The 19,606-nt window shown below is 49.0% G+C and overlaps 1 protein-coding gene across 1 annotated transcript; it reads left to right on the forward strand.

Annotated features, from left to right (window-relative positions):
• The first annotated feature begins 28 nt into the window (after window positions 1–28).
• Window positions 29–17,080, forward strand: AARS2 (alanyl-tRNA synthetase 2, mitochondrial). Its single transcript, XM_014878120.2, has 22 exons — window positions 29–268; window positions 611–799; window positions 1,446–1,591; window positions 2,333–2,527; window positions 3,058–3,202; window positions 3,647–3,792; window positions 4,079–4,187; window positions 4,517–4,555; window positions 5,205–5,316; window positions 5,864–5,991; window positions 6,738–6,888; window positions 8,671–8,840; window positions 9,815–9,928; window positions 10,311–10,451; window positions 11,079–11,216; window positions 11,635–11,744; window positions 12,837–12,945; window positions 14,440–14,562; window positions 14,905–15,015; window positions 15,887–15,970; window positions 16,110–16,220; window positions 16,576–17,080. Exons 1-22 carry the CDS (start codon window positions 44–46, stop codon window positions 16,738–16,740), a joined length of 2,961 nt encoding a protein of 986 aa, XP_014733606.2. The 5' UTR covers window positions 29–43; the 3' UTR covers window positions 16,741–17,080.
• Window positions 17,081–19,606: the final 2,526 nt, after the last annotated feature.

The raw sequence follows: 19,606 nt of genomic DNA on the forward strand, positions 1-19,606 counted from the left end.
CCCCTTCCGGGCGCCCCGGCGCCGCCGTCCGCCGTGGGGCACCATGGCTGCGGCCGCCCGGCTGCGGCGGCGGCTGCTGCTGGCGGTGCCGTGGCGCTGGCGCTGCAGCCCCCGCCGCGGCAGTGCCGCCGTCCCGTCGGCGGGGCAGATCCGCGCCGCCTTCCTGCGCTTCTTCGAGGAGCGCCACGGCCACCGCCGCCTGCCCTCGGCCCCCGTGCGGCCCCGCGGCGACCCGCGCCTCCTCTTCGTCAACGCGGGCATGAACCAGGTGCTCTCCCCGCTCCCGCACCTCCCCTCCTCCGGCTCCAGAGGGGCGCGGCCCGGCTTGGGGTGTCCCCTACCGCGGAGATCTCCGGCGTTGCTTTGGGCTGCCCACGCTGCCGCCCTCCCGGACACCTCTCGTAGGAGCCTCCCTCGCTGGCCATAGTTAAGAACTGTCCGAACACAATCGTGCGCTGTGTGTTCTAGAGCTCGCCTTGCTTAAACAGGGGGTTGGACCCTATGACCCACTGTGTCCCTTCCGATCTGACCCGTTCTGTGTTTCAGGAGCCCCAGGCGCAGCCCCTGCGCTGGATGGCACCTGTCAATAGCGGCTGTGTCTCGTTTCCAGTTCAAGCCCATTTTCCTGGGCACGGTGCACCCCCGGAGCGAGCTGGCCCAGCATCGGCGGGTGGTGAACAGCCAGAAGTGCGTGCGCGCCGGAGGGAAGCACAACGATCTGGAGGATGTGGGCCGAGATACCTACCATCACACTTTCTTCGAGATGCTGGGGAACTGGTCCTTTGGGGATTACTTTAAGGTGAGGTGATAGGAGTGAACCCTTTCTAGGGGAAAACATAGCCTTTCTTTCAGAGCTGTGCTGTAGTGCCATAGGACTATGTGCAGAAGGCGTTTTGGTAAGATCCAGATTCATTCCTGAGAGCTCTGTGGCCTGGAACAGAGGTGATCAGCTCAGGGGCTCTGTCGCTGAATGTGTCCTGCAGACTCTCAAAGCATTCAGCCTGTCAAAGCTGTGACCAACACATAAAAATCAAAGTTTTCTATGAGAATGCTGGTGCTGACCACTTAATGTGGTGAAAAGGGGTTACCATTTCATTTGATGCTTATTACTATAAAGTTTTAAAAGGGAAGAAGAATAAAGGATGGTAGGCTTTTTTAGGTGTCAAATACGTTTTTTCTTTGGAAAGAAAATAATCCATGTAACTCTGCCGGTGAGTACATAGGTGCACATCATGCTGAAGTTCTCACAACATTTTAGGAATGTCAGTTTTCCACTGGCAGCAGTGAGCTGTCTCACTCTCCTGACCTTCATCGTGCTCTTTGCAATACACCTGAAAATTAGAAAGGGAGAGAAACAGCTGAAATTAACTTCTTTGTTGTTTGACTGTCATTCTAAAGACCCTTCCTGAATTACTGTGCTTCATTTACGTTCCCTACCTGCTCAGGAGGAGGCATGTAGCATGGCCTGGGAGCTGTTGACAGAGGTCTATGAGATCCCCAGAGATCGTCTCTACGTCACCTATTTTGGTGGAGACCCCTCACTGGGGCTGAGCGCTGATGAGGAGTGCAGGGACGTGTGGCTCCGCCTGGGGTAAGTGCGTTAGAGAAGAGGTTCTGAGCAGCAGGTGCTGACACTTTCCACAATTTTGCATTTACTCTTTAGTTGATCAGCTGTAGGGGCCAGAGTTTGTGTTTTAAACTCATTTTGTTTCTGGTTTCTTTGGGCTATTAAAAGTCAGCTGGGCTCTGAGCTTACTGAGTCTCTTGAACTTTTGGTTCATTATCAGATAGTATCAGTGGGGGTGGGTATGTGCTTAAAACTGGCTGGCCTGGGTGAAGTGTGTACAGGATCTCCAGTCCTTTGCTTCCTCTCCATCATGAGAGTATGTTCTTTGAAAGTGAGCAATGGCTGCTTCAGTGAGAGGGTGCAGCCATTGCAGAGGGCATTGCCGTGCTTTGGGAGCTTGTTCCAGGCTGTATGTAGGCTTTGAACCCAAGGCAGCCAGCTCTGTGCCACTGATGGTGTTCAGGTCTTCCCTCTGCTCCAAAGAGCAAGGTGCTTCACAGACCCAGTGGAGAGCCTGTCTTGGTCAGCAGGGGCCAGGCTGTGTTTGCCAGCCATTCTGGGCTGAGACTAGGGTCCTGTCTAGTTTGGCCCACTTAATCTCGCTAAGGAGAGTAATTCTGTGTGAACAGAAGCAGAGAAATTCTGATGTGTTTGCTTATTGAGTCTGTAGTAGGAAGAAAGTATTCCTTTCTTCCAACTTTCTCTGTGATCTAGGCCACTGTGTGGTTTATGTGTATGCTTCACCTCTGTTATTTGCCCTTCTAGGGTTCCTGCCAGTCACGTGCTTCCTTTCCCATTGAAGGATAACTTCTGGGAGATGGGGGACACGGGTCCCTGTGGTCCTTGCACAGAGATCCACTATGACCACGTGGGTGGTGGCAGAAATGCTGCAGCACTGGTCAACCAGGGCAGCCCAGATGTAGTGGAGATCTGGAATTTGGTCTTCATGCAGTACAGCAGGTACTAAGCATCTCCTCTGAACTCCAGAGCCTTTTCTCCTAGCCTGACTCCAAAATCATGTGTATATTCTCAGACTTATCACTGTTTTCCTGAAGGTGACAATACCAGGAGCAAGAGAGAAGCTATGGAGATTTGTCCAGCATGGCTCTTGGTCCCTTCTGCTTTATTTCCCTATCTTCTTCAGCCTTCACTGGCTATTCTCCCTTAATGCTGCATTCCAGAGATCTCTTGAGGTCTGCAGCAGCCTGGAGGAGGAGGAGAAGGCCTTTGGCCCTGTTACGGAAGGCCTTTTTCCTTACATTGCAGCCTATCCTGACCATGTGATGGTCAGATCCTGACTGCCTGGCAGGGCCAGGAATGCCCTGACAGGCTGCTGTCACTCTTGTCCCTGAGCTTCCTTATGCTGGGTCACCCACTGTTTCCATCCCCTGTCACTTTTCCATTCTCTTTGATTCACCTGTTCCTTGTTTTTGCCCATGGACTGAGCCTCGCTTCTCTTTTGTCTTTTGTTTTTTCTGCCTGGCTAACAGAGAGGTAGAGGGGAATCTCCTTCCTTTGCCACAGCACCATGTGGATACAGGAATGGGTCTGGAAAGGCTGGTGACAGTTCTGCAGAACAAACGCTCCAACTATGACACAGATCTCTTCACTCCCATCTTGGATGCCATTCACAAGGTGATGGTGCTTCTGCTCAGAGTCACAGCTCAACAAAAGCTTCTTGAACAGAGACTGCTTGCTGGGTAGCATAGTACAACCTTCTCTGAATGTTACTGAGCAGTATCTTGAGATAGGAGGTTATGTCCTGCCTGGTCCAATGCAGTGTTCTAGAAAAAAGGGAAAATTCCAGGTTGGAAATCTGCTGGAATATCAGCACTGCTGATTCACTTTTCCTTCAAAGTGTCTTAAATTTCTCAGTGCCAGGGCATTGGCTGACCTGTGTTAGGTACAGAAGTCTTGGTCTGTAGTGCTGTGGAAGGATTTAATGAGTAAATCTTAGGTGCACGAGGTTCAGAGGTAGTTGAAAAACGTGATGTCAGGCGTGGCTGGTTGCCTCTTGCATTGAAAATTCTTCTGCAGCCATTACTTTCTGCTGATTTGTCTCCTTACTTTCTCTTTTAGGGCTGCAGGGCACCCAGATACCAAGGTTTGGTGGGGGATGCTGATGCTGGGCGTGTGAACATGGCTTACCGCGTGGTGGCAGATCATGTGCGCACCCTGTGCGTGTGCATCACTGATGGCATCTACCCAGGCTTCTCTGGAGCAGAGTAAGGACATCAGGAAATGGCATGGGGTGGAGGAAAGGAATATGAACAGCCAGGGAAGAGGTTCTGGCGTGGGCCTCAGATAGGGAGTGCATGAGCTTTTGGGGAGGCAGGAAGATGAGAGCCAGGAAGGGGTTCCAATCTGCAGACTTCCCCTTGGATGGGTGTGGAGTGTTGGGAGTGGCTGGCCTGTGCTGAGGAATCAGACCAGAGCAGCTGAGGGATGCTGGATGTGGGTGCTGGGCAGGGATCTCACAAGGCTGCCTAAGGAATCCTGCGCTGTTTTCAGACTGGTGCTGCGTCGGATCCTGCGCAGGGCTGTACGCTTTTGCTCTGAAGTTCTGCAGGCTCCACCTGGGCTCCTGGCCTCCCTGGTGCCTACTGTAGTGGAAGTGCTGGTGAGTAAAACTGCTGTCTTGGGGGGGAGAAGGGTCATCACACATCCTATTCAGCTCCATGTCAGTTTTCTGCACTCTGTCAGGAGTCAGTCTTGGATGTGAAGGAGCTCCAGGAAGGTGTACCTGATGCTATGCATTCCAGCATTGGAAACCTCTTTTCTCCATGTCACTTGTGGTGGGAAGGAGGGGGCATAGTGTCATCAGTGGTACAGTCAGCACAAGCATGTGTGAATGTATGCAAGTAACCTCTGTAATGTTTGTGACATGCTGCAAGATGCCCTGAGGAAGATGCTGAGGATGTTATCACTAACTGAGGCTCACTTCCACAGGGAGATGCTTATCCAGAGCTGACAAGGAATGCCAACCAGGTGAGCAATGGGGAATCTCTGTCATTATCTTTGCGAGGCACTGCTCTCAGGGCCAGAAATCAGCCTGCCCTTGGGGCTTAGCTGGAGGAGTTTATGTAACTTCTTCCAAAACGGTGTTCTCATGGATGGGCTGAGATGTGCTGGGCACAAGAAGTATCTGTGGCAGATTTCCATGTGGGAGCTCCACTAGAATCTTACCAGAGACTGCATGTCCTGTGTAAGACGGCTGTTTCTCTAAAAAAGCTACAGTAGCTTTTTATGTTGCATGCAAGTACAGCCTGTCCTCACCCTTTGTCTAAAGTGGAGTGATGATTTAAGGCTAGTCCCAGCTTGCTTCTTCTGACAGCAACTTCTCTGGCTGTTCCAGACATACAGCTGTAATTGGGTCACAGATATGAATGCCTAATAGGGAACATTTGTCAGCTTAAAGCCTTCCCCGCATGGATGGTCAATATTTCCTTGTCAGGAATGGTGACAGGAGGCACAATGACTTTGGCACTGTTCAATAATGCATTGGAGCCATGTTGTGATGGATACATGCAGAACAAAAAGGCTGGCTGACGTGCTTTGAGCTGACTGAGCAGGGCTGAGCTGAGCTGGGGAACTCCCTGAAATGTTGTGGCTAACCCTTCTTCTGATCCTTGGGCAGATCAAGGATATCATCAATGAGAATGAGGCCGCATTTCTGTCCTCCCTGGAGCGTGGGAGGCGCATCATCGAGCGAACAGTGCAGCAGATGGAGCCATCCACATATTTCCCAGGTGAGTGTCCCTCCTCTGACAAGCTGCACTTAGAGACAGTTTGCTCCAGGTCCTCACAACATTGCAGTCAAAACTGGTGGGTGTTTGCCTCCCCCACATTTTCTGTGACTGTCTAGCCCCAGACAGAGGAGCAGATCTTCCTTTCTTCAGATTGCAGGTTTTTTGTTGTTTTGTAGTACTTTGTCCTCACAACAAACTGGGCACTAGGCAAGTTAGAAACATTCCCTTGCTGTTTTATTGACTGATAAACAAGGTCATTGTAAGACACAGCTGAGAGGAGTAGCACAGGAACAAACCAGTGCAGCTGCCTGTCTGTATGTGCTGCACTGAATTTTAGCAGGAATGGGGCCGTGTAGCATTGTTAAGACTCAGTTCCTTGCAAGAAGAACTCCACGGCTTCTCTTCCCCATTAACTGTACAGTTGCACACAGTATAGGTGGATCCAGTTACCAAAACACACACTGGATTGGTCCCATCCGGACAAATCTTGGGATGCCTTTGCTTTCTGTGTTCACACAGAGTTCTTGTCCTTCTTTTTGTCTTACAGCTGAAGTAGCCTGGTCTCTCTATGGGAGTTTGGGATTCCCTCTGGATCTGATTGATTTGATGCTTGAAGAGAAGGGAATCAGTTTGGATTCTGCTGCTTTTAATGAACTTGCTCTGGAAGATGCAAAGGTAAGAGGGAGACCTGCCTTGTCAGAATAATTCAAAGCCTTACCTATCTTCTGTAAACATGGAAGCAGTATCCCTTTCACTGCTGAGGCTCGTCAGGGCACCACAGGGCTACATGCCTTCTCCCTGAAGGGAAAGTGAGTCTGAAATAGCAGTGTCATCACAATCCCCTTGTTTCTGAATGTGGAACTGAAGTATTGGTTGGTGATTTTTCTTCAGGTATTTTATGATGCTGACTGTTGCTGGAGTGAAGGTTATAAAATATATATAAAATATATAAAGTCCTCTGTTAGTCATGTAGTCTAACTTCTTACACAAAGTAGAATCAGCTTAGACAGTCAAGCAGCAAATTATTTATTAAGAGTGTACAAAATCTCCTTGATCTCTGTAGTGCTGAAATATTTGCATTGCCCACCCACCACCACCGCCACCCTCCTGTGCAGTAATTGGTTTGAGGCCCTGCTCTCCTGAGCTTTAATGGCCTGGAAACTTCACAGCTACACAGCAAGCTGTGCCAGGAGGATGTTTTCACAGTTGGAATGGCCTGGCTCAAGGCTAGCACAGAGTGGTATTCAGTGCTTGTGAGGTTTGAAGGGATGGGGTTAGTTAGCAGTAGTCTCCATCAGCCTGGATCTGAACAAGCCTTTTCCATGAAAGTGGAAGAGGTCATTCCTAGCCTTATACCTCCAGTTACCTGCTTGCTTGCCCCCAGGGATCTCCCATCTAACTGTGCCTTTGCTCTGCTGCAGCAGAAGGCTGGTGGCCCGCAGGCAGGGCAGCCGGGGAACACAAACACCCACCTGGATGTGCACTCTCTGGCTTGGCTGCAGAGCAGCAAAGTGCCTGCTACCGATGACTCTCCAAAGTACGCCTACAGGCTGGGGCAGCAGGGCCAGTACGGTGAGTGCCTGCCCACCTGCAAAGCAAGCTCTGCTGGAGTCCCTCACATGACTGCTTTTGCTGCCTAACCTCATTCATGCACAACGTGTACTTCGTGGTCCAAACCTGTCCACCGTGCTGCCACATCTTTTCCCGACCCCTGTACCTCATCCCAAACTGAGTGCTTCTCTTAGTGCTGTTGGTATGTCCCTAGGAAGGGTCTGGGCTGGTAACAGGCTGAGCTCAGGGTTGGCACCACTGGGTGCAGTGGTGAAACAGGGACTGTTGATTTCTTCTAGAGGTAAGTCTGTCTCCAACAATTGGGCTTTTGGGTGTGTGCATCCGGGAGAAGGAAGGATAATTACACAAAGGTTTTAGGTAGCTGTGTGAAACCGTGCCCGTGCTGTTTCCGTGGCAGACCGCTAGGTGCCAGTGCAGGCTTTTGGTCATCTAGCGTAACTGAGGCTGCTGATGCTGTATGGAAGGCATGAAGGTAAGCCACAGGGAGCAAGAGGTGGTGTGGCTGTCACAGACAATTAGAGATGGCTGTGTACAGCCAAATCCCTTTTACCCGGTGTGCTGGTGGCAGCCCACGCTAAGCAGAAAGTGAGGCAATTCGAGCTATATATACTACAGCAAGAGTACAACAGAGGAAAAAATCCTAGCAGTGACATTGGCTGAAATCTCCAAGCTAGAACTGTCCCACCTTCTCAGCTTCTGAATCATGAGATAATTTGGGTTGAAGGGGATTTCTGGATGTCCAATTTCTTGTTAAAAGTAACATCAGTTTCACAGCTGGATCACATTGCTTAGAACCTTGTTCATTTAAGTTTTCAGTATCTTCAGGGACAAAAATCTCACAAAAATCTTCCCTGTTCTTTATCATTCTTAGTGTGTAAAGGTTTTTTTCTTTATGTACAGCCAGAATTTCCCGTACTCTAGATACAGTCTTCCAAATGCTAAATAGGGATGAATAAACTCTTTCTTTGACCTGGCTGGCTATGTTTATGTTTATACAGCTCATCAGGCAGGCAGCTTTCCTTGCTGCAAGGGCATCCTGCTAGCTTGTGTTCAGCTTGCTCCCAAGAACCTAAGATTTCTGTCAGTTCATTTCTGTAGACGGCTCAGATGCCTTCAAAAAACAGTCCAGTTCTTCAGTGTATCAGCCAGTCCCTGCCAATTAAGTGGGATGTGGGTACATCCCATTTTGTCATGGATAGTCATTAATGAAGATGTTGGTGTCCCTTATATCAGCCACCAAGTAGCACTACTGGTGGCTGAGTATCAGCTGAACACTGAACTAGTGAGCAGTTCTCACTGGGGCCCTCTGCCCAGCCAATTACACACCCACCTTATGGTCCACTTGTCCATAGTGCCCAGGTTTGGGTTCAAGGAACCTACAGGAGAGCATGTTAGAAGCTTACTGCATCTAGGAAGGTGACATCCCTACTGTCCCCTATCCACAACATCTTCATAAAAGTCAGTTAGGTTTGCCAAGCTTGATGTGTGGCAAGATGCACATGTGTCTGTGCCACATTTTCGGCTCATGTGGAGCCGGATTGGATGTCCCTGCCTGCTTAGCTGCTACTCAGCAGTTCTGTCATTAGATAAGTGAAGGGTGACTTAGTTCCAGTCCTTTGTCCATTCTGCCGGTAGCTGTTCCTCTCCTACCAAGGCAAAGTGCCAGCTTTCAGTATAACCCGGGTGGTTGGCAGGGTTGGCATGGGGAGGTGATCCCTCCTTTCTTGTTGCAATCTGACAGGCTGTATGCAATAACTACTGCTGTCTTCTTCCTCCTGACAGAGTTCAGCCCATGCCAGGCCACTGTCCTGATGCTGTACAGAGATCAGTCTCTCCATAAGGAGGTTGGGGCAGGGCAACGCTGTGGTGTCATCTTGGACAGGACTAACTTCTATGCAGAGCAGGGAGGGCAAGACTCTGACCAAGGCTACATGATACGTACAGGACAGCAGGTAAGGCCCTTTGCTGCCTAACCCAAGGCTGCCAGGGGTTCTGAGGCCGGGCAGAATTCTCCAAGGGATGGGTTGTTCTACTGTGTTAATTTGCAAGCTGCTGACTCTTGACATTTCCCTTGGCTTAGAATCAGAGTTGGTGGGGTGAGGCAGAATCAGCAGTAACTTCACAAGGGCATTCTTGCTGCTCTGGTTGTCTCTCACAACCCTTTGCAATTTCATCTTGCTGAGGAAGACTGTAGTCTTCTCAGGTCTTCCTTCAATGTGCTGTGTTCTTGCCAGCTGGGGTTGTAGTGCTGAGAGAAGGCAATCATTGATCAAAGTGTCTGTGAACTGAGTAACTTCTCTTTGGTCAGTGCTTGACAGCTGCAAGTGCTGCCCAACCTGAGACCCAGTGCAAAAGCTCTTATTCCTCCCAAGAGCATCAGGGAGGACCTCCACTTCTGCAGCATGTTCCTTCAGCCTTGTCAAAGGGAGAGCTTTGATCCTGTCCTGGGAAATTACACAGCGTGCAGCTTTTTCTCCTTTCCCCGTTTCCAGCTCTTGATAATTACCCCCGGGCCTTTTTAGCCTTGCACAATGTTACAGCACTTCTCCCCAAACTAAAGTGGTGGTCCAGTTTTGTTGCCATCCCAGTGAGGCAGGAATGCCAGAGACAGGTGCCTTGGGAGATGCTGTTCATTTTCTCCTGGATGAGCATACTTGTTAAGAAAATTTGTCAGCATGGATGGTGTGACTGCCCCTCCACTGCAAGCTGGCAGCCTCAACATTCTGTGTAGTGAGTGGCTGAATACAGGTGAGGTCTCAGACACTTTGGTTATGTTTGCAGTAAGCTGCTCTCTGCTTTTCCCACCCCATCCCTGTCTTTTAGGGATTGGTGGAAACTGTGTTTCCCATTCGGGTCAAGCAGGTACATAGCACAGGTATTTGGATCTTCCCTGTGTCCTAACTCATGTTTCTGTCTCTTTGCTCAGGATGTGCTCTTCCCTGTAGAGTCAGTTCATCTCTGTGGTGGCTACGTGATCCATGAGGTCACTGCTGTGGAAACCCTGCGTGCTGGTGACCAAGTGCAGCTCTTTGTGGATGAGGTGATCACTTAGTGCTCGTAACCTTTTCGTTGTGATGCCCTAAGTAACCCAGGCACAGCAGATCTTTTTCCCTTGTATTCTTGAGACTGTTCTTCATCGTACTGTGCAGTGGGAAGATGTCAAAGATTACAGATGACTCTGTAATCTTTGTGAGCCATCGGTCTGTCCAAAAGTATCCAGCCTACCCTTTACTGTTTTACAAAGATGATCTCGTGGAAAAAGGAGTTAGATCTGCCCTGTCACATAACTCATCTGACCGTTGTTTTTCCTGCATCATCTCTATACCCTCACATGCAGCCTTTTCCTTATCTCTTCGTGCCATCCCCTGCTCCCCTGAGCTGTGGAGAGCCAGCACTCTGTGCTAACTGGTGTGTGCTTTCAGGCGCAGCGCCTGGCCTGCATGACAAACCACACTGCCACCCACCTGCTGAACTTCGCGCTCCGGCGTGTCCTGGGTGACAGCACCGAGCAGCGGGGGTCCCACGTGACGGCACAGCGCCTGCGCTTCGACTTCGACACCAAGGTGACTCTGAAGTCCAGTTTCCTAGTTCTCAACAGTACCAACATTCCAGTATGGCTCTTCTCTCCAGGGATATTTCCCCTCTCCCCAGAATCACTCCTTTAGAGACAAGCCACATTTTATCTGAGTAATGCAACTTGGTCCTCTGGACGTGACTGTGTCCATTTTGCATTGACCTGACCCTGAGTAGGGTTTGCTGAGGGGATGAATGGGGGTCAGAAGGGAAAGGGCTTAGCAAGGCCAGTGGTCATGGGACTGACACAAAATAGTGTAAAGAAGTCTTTGAGAGATGGTGCTTGGCTGTGGCACATATCTGATGTCTGTACTGGACATTCAGGTGAGAGTATTTGTGAAGGGTCAGGCTGAGTGCTGACCCTGGTAACCTGTTACTCATTCCAGTATCTGTTTTGAAGACTTTGGCTGATGCTCTTGCATCAAAAATCCTTATCTCTCATGGGAGGAGAAGGTGGGAGGGCCATGATGTTCACAGTTTCCTTTTACAAGCAGAGAGGATGAGATGCAAGTGGTGTGCCCAAGCTGAGTCATCTGGTGGCTGTGCCCCAGTTCTCCCTCCTTCGTTCTCTACCTCTCAGGAGGCTTCTCCTGAGTGTGGCTGATTTGCTTTCTCAGGGCCATGTGACTGTGGAGCAGCTGCAGCAAGTGGAGCAAGTAGTCCAGGATCTGATCCAAAAAAATGAGGTGGTGTATATGGCTGAAGTCCCCCTCACACAGGCAAGAAGAGTTCAGGGACTCCGAGCAGTGGATGAGGTATGACAGGATGGCAACACGCGTCTTCATGAGCCTTGTCCTTCAGCAAGCATCATCTAGGACACGACATATTGACACGACATATTGGCACAACATATTTCTGCAAGGGAATTGTCTCCCAAAACTCAGAAGGGAAAATAGGACAGAGATGAGATCTCAGGACACTGTTGTAAAACATGGAGACTGGTGATGCACAGGCTTTCTGTTTATGCCTGTGGACCAAAGGCCTGTCTTGTCGCCAATTGTTTCTTTCTCCCCATTGGTGGCTGGTTGTGGGGGAGAAGTAGTGCCAGTCCTGACTCAGAGGCTGCTCTAGAATAGGGGAAAAATGAGGCAGTCACCTGAAGCCGTATAGTTAGTCTGTAAGTGCCCCTGAACAACCATGTTGTTAGCTGCTGATCCCTGTCTCCTCTGTCAGGGGTATCCAGATCCAGTGAGGATAGTGTCCCTGGGGGTCCCTGTGGAGAATGTGCTGACCTGTGACTCTGAGGCTGCAATGCAGACCTCTGTGGAGCTCTGCTGTGGGACGTAAGTGACTTTAATTTGCAGGCAGTTTTGTGGGCACTAGGGGCTGAAGTAGAAATATCACTACAAGCTCACCTACCTGTCCCTGTGCAACTAAGTTTCCTCACTGGAAAAATATTGTGAGGACAGGATGGGCTAGTTACAAAGCTTTGGAAGTTCCAGGGTGAGCAAACTTTAATGAAATGCACAGCATTTTTCCTTACTTCATAGTCTGAAAAACCAACGTTGAAGCCACAGAGTACCAGCAGAACATGGGAAAGGTGTGTGTGACCTGTCACACTAGGGTTGTGGTGCTTTGCCTTTGGGATTGCAGAGGGGCTGGGGATCCGGCTGGAGACTCCAATTCAGCTGTGAGAACTGGAGACTGCACTGATTATTTTAATTAATTATCTTCATTCTCTTCTGCTTTTAGCAGTAATGAGAGTAGAAAAAAAGTTAATCCATCTTAGGACAGTGCTGACACCCAAAAAAAAAAAGAAGGAACAAACTGGCCTTTAGAGCAGATAGAGCTGAAAATGAGCAATTTTCTAGCGATCTTCTTGTGGGAGTAGTGGGACAAGAAACTGCATGGGAGAAGAGATGATCAATTCTTATTAAGATGTCTCGAATGATTACTTGTGGTAACAGAACCTGAGACACTGTAGTTTTCATATTCAGCATTGAATAAACAAGAAGGAAAAGGGAGGTTGTCAATGTCCTGAGACTGCACAACTGTCCTGTGTCTGGAGTCTACTGGCCAGGCAGCGAGCTGGCCTAACAAGACTATGGTGGAGTAGCAGCTGAGTAGAAGAGAAAAAAGCCAAATCATCTCACTGCTGGAGGAGAGGAAAGGAGGACAGAACTTGGCTGCACCGTTTGACTGGAGCCTGCTAGGCAGGTAGCACAGAGGTTCCTCTGGAGTAGCCTCAACTCTGCTGTCTCTTGCCTGACAGGGTATCATCAGGATTTTGGGGATGGGAAAGGATTCAAGTTATTTGGATTAGGATTAGGAAAGGGCTGCTGAACTTTAGAGTTTTCAGAAAAGAAAGCAGGGTTCCTGATTTCTGTTTGCAAAGAGCAACTTGCTTTCTTTCCTCTTCTCTGCTGACATTTTAGGCACCTTCTGCAAACAGGATCTGTGGAAGATCTGGCTATCATCAGCGAGCGTCAGCTTGTCAAAGGGATTAGCCGTGTCATTGCAGTGACAGGGGGACAAGCCAAAGAGGTAAGAAGAAGGGATCTGAGATTTCTGTCATATCAAGGCAGTGCCAGAAGGACCAAACTTTAGGTTCCTCATAGGCTATTAATTCCCCACTGCTTTGGTTGGAGCCTTCCTGCTGTGCCCACATCTGGCTTCCTGCTTCAGCCTTGCTACTGTACCTCACTATTCAACTCTTTTCCCTCCTATCCTAGTTCTCTGTCTCCTTGACCTTCGTTTCTCCTTTCAGATCCCCTTTTTCAAAATAAAACCTTGCACAAAATATTAGGAAGCCTCTGGTCTATAAATTTCAATCCCCCAGTAGGTATTTTAGGTGTAATTCTTTGTGCATTGATTTCACCTCCTGCCTATCCCAGCTGGATTTGCACTTTATGATTACAGGGTTTTGGCCTCATTCTTACAAGCCTTTTGCTTCCTTTCTTCAGTCTTTTTCTTGCTAAACTGTGATTCTGATCTGGCTGGTTCTGTATAAAAAGTAAGCAACCTACTATTGTGTTCATGAGATCACTCTGTCCTGTGAGCATTTGGAAGTGTCAGGTGCCCCATAAGCCTTTCCTCTTCCTTCAAGGCTGCTGTCAGAGGAGAGTGACTCATAGTCACTGGAATTGGAAAGACTAAAGGCAAACCCACCCCTGCAAATCTGTTACATTTTGGCTGGCCGTCCCCTGTGCATCTGTGTCCCAGAGAGGCTTTTCTTCATGCAGAAGAACAAAAAGCTGCAGGGCACATCTGCATGCTTTGCTGGAAATGCTGACCTGGAGAGCCCCCGAGAGGAGCTCTGTGCAAGTGTTAATGAGACAAGGGAGGCTGCAGGCATGAGAGAATTACTTAAAACAAGGGTTGTATATCCTGGCTAGGCAGAGCAATCCTCTGCTGTCCTGCTCTAAAGTCTTGCAGGACCATCCTGGGCACAGAGATCTGGCAGGGAGGAAATGCTCTGGACCATAAGGATTGGCACTGGTGAAAAAAACTTGTAATAGCTGTTTTAAAAGTTATTCATAGTAGCATTGTTGGTGAAAACAATAAGAAATATATCAGGATAGGTAAACTCAGAAAATATGCTTGAATGGCTGATAAGGTTTCTTTTAATGTTAATGTTTCTCTCTTGTTTCTTCAGTCAGCAGTTTCAAGATTGCATTTGCTAATGGAAAAAGATTTCTAAGCTGCTCCACAGAGCTCCCCAGCTTTTCCTCAATGAAATCCTGACGATTTTGGTGCAAATTTTTGAGGAAACATGAATTTCGACCATAAATACCACATAAAGCTAGACAGCTTGTTCTGCCTGAGTGTGACCATCTAGTGTTGGTTGCAAATTTAGAGAGGAATGTGTATTTCAGAGTCTTGCAGGAACAGTCATTCCTAAACAATCTGTAGATGTCTTCTTACTGGGTTCTGAGCAGCACTTCAGTGTTCATGACCCTGCTGTCCCCCTGCTTTCTCCATCCCTGTGGGCTGTTTCTGTTGCTGCATTTGAAGCATGCATTCCTTCCATCTCTGCAGGCCCGGGAAGTAGGCCAGTGCTTGGCTACAGAAGTGGACTCTGTCTCCCTACGAATGAAGCAGAGGATCACCTCTATTCCTGAGATGCAGAACCTGTCCAAAGAAGTGGGCCAGTTGATCAAAGTAAGGATTACACTCCTGTACAGAAAGAGTCCAGCATGGGCACATGAGACACTTGACTTTTTCCCTATCAGGTTCCCATCTTACCATGGTCAATAGCAAGGGCAAGTCGCTACCTGCTGTTGCCTCTTTGGTCATAAGGGTTTTTGCCAGTGTCCAGGTGGCTGTGTTGCAGGTGGCCAGCTGAAAAGAGAAAGCTGCTCAGCACAGTGACTGTCTGCCCTGGTCACATGGGTTAAAGCAGGGTCTGGGAAGAGGTTGTGCTCCAGCCCGACCTCCCAGAGAGCTACCACTTTATGTCTAGCGATAAAGTTTAAGGTTGTTACAGAGCAAATTGTCTTGCAGGTGGTGGCCAGCGCTGCAATGCCCCAGTGGCAAAGAAAAGAGCTACAGACCATCCTGAAAGCACTGCAGCGAACAGCCAACACAGCCATTAAGAAACTGGAGCTGCAGCAGGTACTGAGCCAGCAGCACACTGACTTGCAGCCTGCTGATAGCACACACCAGTGGACCTGGTATCTCTGGCACACTTCACAGCCACTTAGTCACTAGGGTCTCAGAAGGCAGAAGAAAGCCTGTACAGTCACACACAGTGCAACACAACCATGTGTTGGGTTGATTTCACTGGCCATTGTTTATGGGGCCCTTGTTTAAAATACAGAGAATGACTGGCTGGGCTTTTAGCACCTGCAGAATTTCCATGTCTCCCTGCCTGTGAGAACAGAGAGCCCCATACCAGCACTTTTGGCCAACACCAGTAGGTATTGGGCATCAGCTCCTTGTTTATGCATGGAGAAGATGAGGTGGCCCTCAGAGTGGTTTTGACAAAGTTACACAGTCAGACAGTGACAGGACAGAGTCTTTCTTCCAGCTACGTGGATATTGCTGTGCTTCCCACATGTGTTTGTGTTCTGCCAATTTATGTTAAAAGCAGATTAGAAATACTTACTGGTAACTTAGAGATGTCAGGAAGAGTTAGCCCTTTCTTAAAGTAAGATCATCTTGCCACAGAAGCCTTCCTGAGACATGTGGTTCTGTATAGGTCCAGGAGAGAGGCTGGGGATTTAATAAGTCACTCTCTATTCCACCTCTGACAGGGGTTCATTGCTGCTTGCATTTGGGGAAGGAGGGAAAGGAGGGCTATACAGATCTCCACATGGAGTTTTCAGTCTGCTAGTCTTACTTCGACTTCTGCTGTCAAACATCTGTCTGTCCCACAGAGCAGCGCTTGCATTCCCTTTGCTTATCTATTACATGGATATATCCCCATCCAGCCCACCCTGTGCCACCTGTAGCCCTTCAAAGTGCTGCGTTTTTCTCCCTGCAGGCTGAGAAGGCAGCACAAATCTTGCTAGCAAAATACTGCAACCAGCCTGTCATCATTGATACTGTCCCGGCTGATTCCCTCTCTGTGAGTACCCCACATTCTTTGTTGGCCCAGCGATACCTCAGGTGCTGCAAGCAGCGAGAGGGAGCTGCTGGGCACATTTTCTGCTGGAGGCTGGTCTCCTTTGCTGTTGCCTGACCTCTCTTCTTCCTGCCTCTCCTAGATCCTAATGAAAGTAGTGAACCAGCTGTGTAACAAGTCTCCTGGCACATCTGTCTTGCTGCTCAGCCCTCAGGCTTCGGGTGAGGTGCTCTGTGCCTGTCAGGTATCCAAGGTAAGCAGAACCCTGATAGAGACAAGGGGAACCTGCCTGCCAAGCAGGTCCTGCTTGAGGCTTTTCCTGGGGTTTTGCACAGTATTGGTGGTTAATCACACTGAGGCAGGACCTGCAATGACTGTACTGGGACCAGATATGTTTTCAGTCCTAGCTGGACACAGATATCCCTGGATCCTCCAGGCTGTGTTTGCCCAAGGGCAAGACACAGCGTTAACATGTAAGCTCAGCCTTTGTGGGCCTCACTGTCATGACTGCCTCAGGCTGGGTGAGGAGAGGGTGCTGTTAGCCTTCTTTATTCACAGACTGCAGGCTGCCCCACAGTACAAATAATGTGACTGTGTCTCTTCCCCAGAACTGCATCCCCACGTTCTCTGCTGCTGACTGGGCCATGGCTGTCTGTACACAGATGGAAGGGAAGGCAGGAGGCTCTCCCATCGTAGCTAAGGGCAGTGGAAATGCCAGAGGCATGCAGGGAGCCCTGACTACTGCACTGGAGTTCGCTCAGAGCAAACTGTGATGCTTTAGTGCCAGGACAGCTGTATGCACCCAGCTGGACACTTGATAGCAAGCTTATATTCTGCTCATCTGAAAGGATTAACAGATGAACGTTGCTGCCTTGGAGCACTTGACTTCTGACCATCCAGGATCAGCAGAGACCCCACTGACAGAATGATGCTGCCTGTTCTCAGCACGAGCATTGGGGATGAAGCCTTGGAAAGCGCCAGTTGCAACAGCAGGTCCTGCTTCTCGTGGAACAGTGCAAATCTTGCCACAAGACCAGCACAGAGATTTTGTGAGAACATGGGGAGTTGGCACTCTTATCTTAAAGCCATTAAAGGGTAGAGAGTATCCAGTCACCTGGTATTTCTTGTTAGCTGCACCTTTTTTTCTTCTGCCCTGGCAGAGAGGTTCATTCTGCCCCTGCAGCTCCAGAAGTCAGCACGTACTCTTGTCTAAGCAGTTCCTTCCTACTGCAGAACTCAGGACACCCCTCTGATTAAAAACGCTACTCTAATTTAGAAATTAGAGAAATCCCACCTTGCTGCTGGACTCAGGCTTGTTAGGCTATGCAATGGGTAGTGCTGAAGCCAGTCCTCAGCACTGAGGGAGCAAAATTGTCCCCCCTCTCCACCTCTTTGCTTTGGATAAGTGTTCTTAGCTCTGTCTCTTCCTGCCACTCCCTTGCAAGTCATTGCTTCTGGCTTCTTACTGGCTCATACCTAAAAACCAACACTGATATAATGAATTGTGAGAATGGAAACTGTTGCTGTGTTGCAGCATGGAAATCCCTGCAGCAGGTCTGTGCCCTGCTTTGTGTTGAGGTGAGCAGGTCTCATAAACTGGTTATTTTTCACAAGCCGTGGTGGACCCAGCAAATTCAATTCATAAAGACGTTTCAGCCTTCAGTGTTAGAGTGATGTTGAGAGCTCCTGGCCAAAGCATCGTTATTTTAGATACAGTATTGACCTAAATAGAGATCATAAATGGTACCTGAGGCAAAAGTGCAACAGGATAGTGATACAAGCAGGTTTTCACCCTGTGCAAGAGTCAGCAAGAGTAGATGAATTTCACCAGCAGGTAGGGTTGCCTGTCATTGAGAAGGGAAATGGAGGACCAATAGCTGCCTGCTTTTGGGGAGGGAGGGAGGGAGGAGGGGTAGAAGCACAGTGATGCTGATGGATGGGTAGCAGGAAATGGCTGTCACATAGATACAGATTAGTGAAGAGGATTGTCCTAGGGTGATGTTATGGTGTTTCTATCTCCAATCGTGTGTCCTGATTATGTTTGGTATTATGTCCTGTGCTTCCAGGACTGAGTCTGAGAGTGAAGCTTTGTTTTGTCTTATTATCAGCCAGCTCACCTCCCCCATGGTCTATGTTTAGGAGAGGTTTTAGCTCGGCTTGCTTGCTTGCTTGCTTGCTTGCCTGCTTGCTTGTCTGCTTGCTCGCTTCTGCCTTTTTCTTTCCTTCGCTTTGCCCTTGCTTTCTGCTTATTAGTTAGTTCAGCTAGGCAGTCCAACTTTTTCCCTGGACTGTTTTCTCTTCCACCCCGTCCCCTCCCTCTCCTGGATACCATCTGAACGGACGGGGACCTGGGAACCCCAAGAAACACCGGGAGGCTACACTTTGTCACCTGCAGCAGTCATCCCCAGCGCCAGAGACTGATAACTGAGCGACCACTCGCCAGAGAGACTGAGTTTGTCATCCCTTCAGAACGGTGAAAGAGTTTTTTTGTCAGCTGGTGTTGTCTTTTTTTCCCTGTGCTGGGGAGTGTCTTGCTTGTTAAATAAACAGGTTTTTTCTCCCACTCTTCTCCGAGGAAATTCTTCCCGAACCCGGTGGGGTGGGGGGGGGAGGAGTCGTGGGGTTTGCTGTCTGGGGGCTCCTTCTGGAGGTTTTCCCCCAAATTTGCCCAAAACCAGGACAAATAAATTGGCGCCCAACTCGAGGCTCGAGAAAGTGGGAAAAAACCCTGTTCTAATAATAATAATTTGGTTCAAATTCTTTTGTGTTGGTATAGAGCAGTTATTGGCTATGTTGTTGGAATTCATGTCTTTTGGGGTGGAGGCCTGCATGGGATTTTGGTCCCTAGGGTTTTTTGAAGTCTTAATACCTCTGTGGTCCCTGGGTTTATTTGCTTATCCAGAAATAGCTCCGGTATTGTCCCTAATGCGTAGTTTCTGTAGCAGAGGGGCATTGACCAAAATATCCATCGGGCTGGGCTTGGTTTTAATGGCCTGCAGGAGATTTATAAAGGTGCTGGAATCTGTTCCAGGAATGTATGGTTCTTGGTTGTGGTTGTGCACTCAGTTTGTTAGAGGAGAAGCAGGGGATGAGGCTTTTCAGCCTTTGTTCTCCTTCTTCTCCTCTGAATTTGTTACATCCTTATTAGAGAATGTTCAGTTCCCCCTGAGTGTTAAAGAGACCATCTTTCTGGTGTTTAATATAGTAAGCTTTCTCTATACAGTCTGCAGTTTCTCTAGAATAAGAGCTGAGATTTCTAGAGGGGCTGAGACCCTTGACCCCAGAGTAGAGCCAGGCGTGAGGAATCCTGAATGGTGTGGGAAATGGGAGGATATGGGCCAAATCTTAAAGGAATTTTCTGACCCTACATCCTGGGATTTTCCATGTGAACAAATTCAGAACCCAGCTGAGGTAGCAAAGTACCTGAAAGAGAAGTGCCATGGTAATTCTAAGGAGAAGAAGATCATTGCAGTGAGCTGGGCCCTGGCATATGCTTACCGTACCCTGCTAGATACTGTAGGGCAGCAGACAGAGGAAGGGGGACAGGCAGATAAATCAGCCACTATCCCAGTCACTCAGGCTGCAGCCAACACCCCAGGCTCGAGGCCAACAACTACACCAGACAGTGAGCCTAAGCCA

The sequence above is a fragment of the Sturnus vulgaris genome, chromosome 3 (assembly GCF_052056855.1).
Source record: "Sturnus vulgaris isolate bStuVul1 chromosome 3, bStuVul1.hap1, whole genome shotgun sequence".
NCBI classification, from domain to species: Eukaryota; Metazoa; Chordata; class Aves; order Passeriformes; family Sturnidae; genus Sturnus; species Sturnus vulgaris.

What these genes read in the sequence shown, in the direction of transcription:
- AARS2 (XM_014878120.2), top strand. Translation starts at nt 44, where the DNA reads ATGGCTGCGGCCGCCCGGCTGCGGCGGCGGCTGCTGCTGGCGGTGCCG. An exon ending in TGACAAGGAATGCCAACCAG is followed by an intron (nt 4,556 to 5,204) that starts GTGAGCAATGGG and finishes ATCCTTGGGCAG; the next exon opens with ATCAAGGATATCATCAATGA. An exon ending in GTGCCTGTCAGGTATCCAAG is followed by an intron (nt 16,221 to 16,575) that starts GTAAGCAGAACC and finishes TCTCTTCCCCAG; the next exon opens with AACTGCATCCCCACGTTCTC.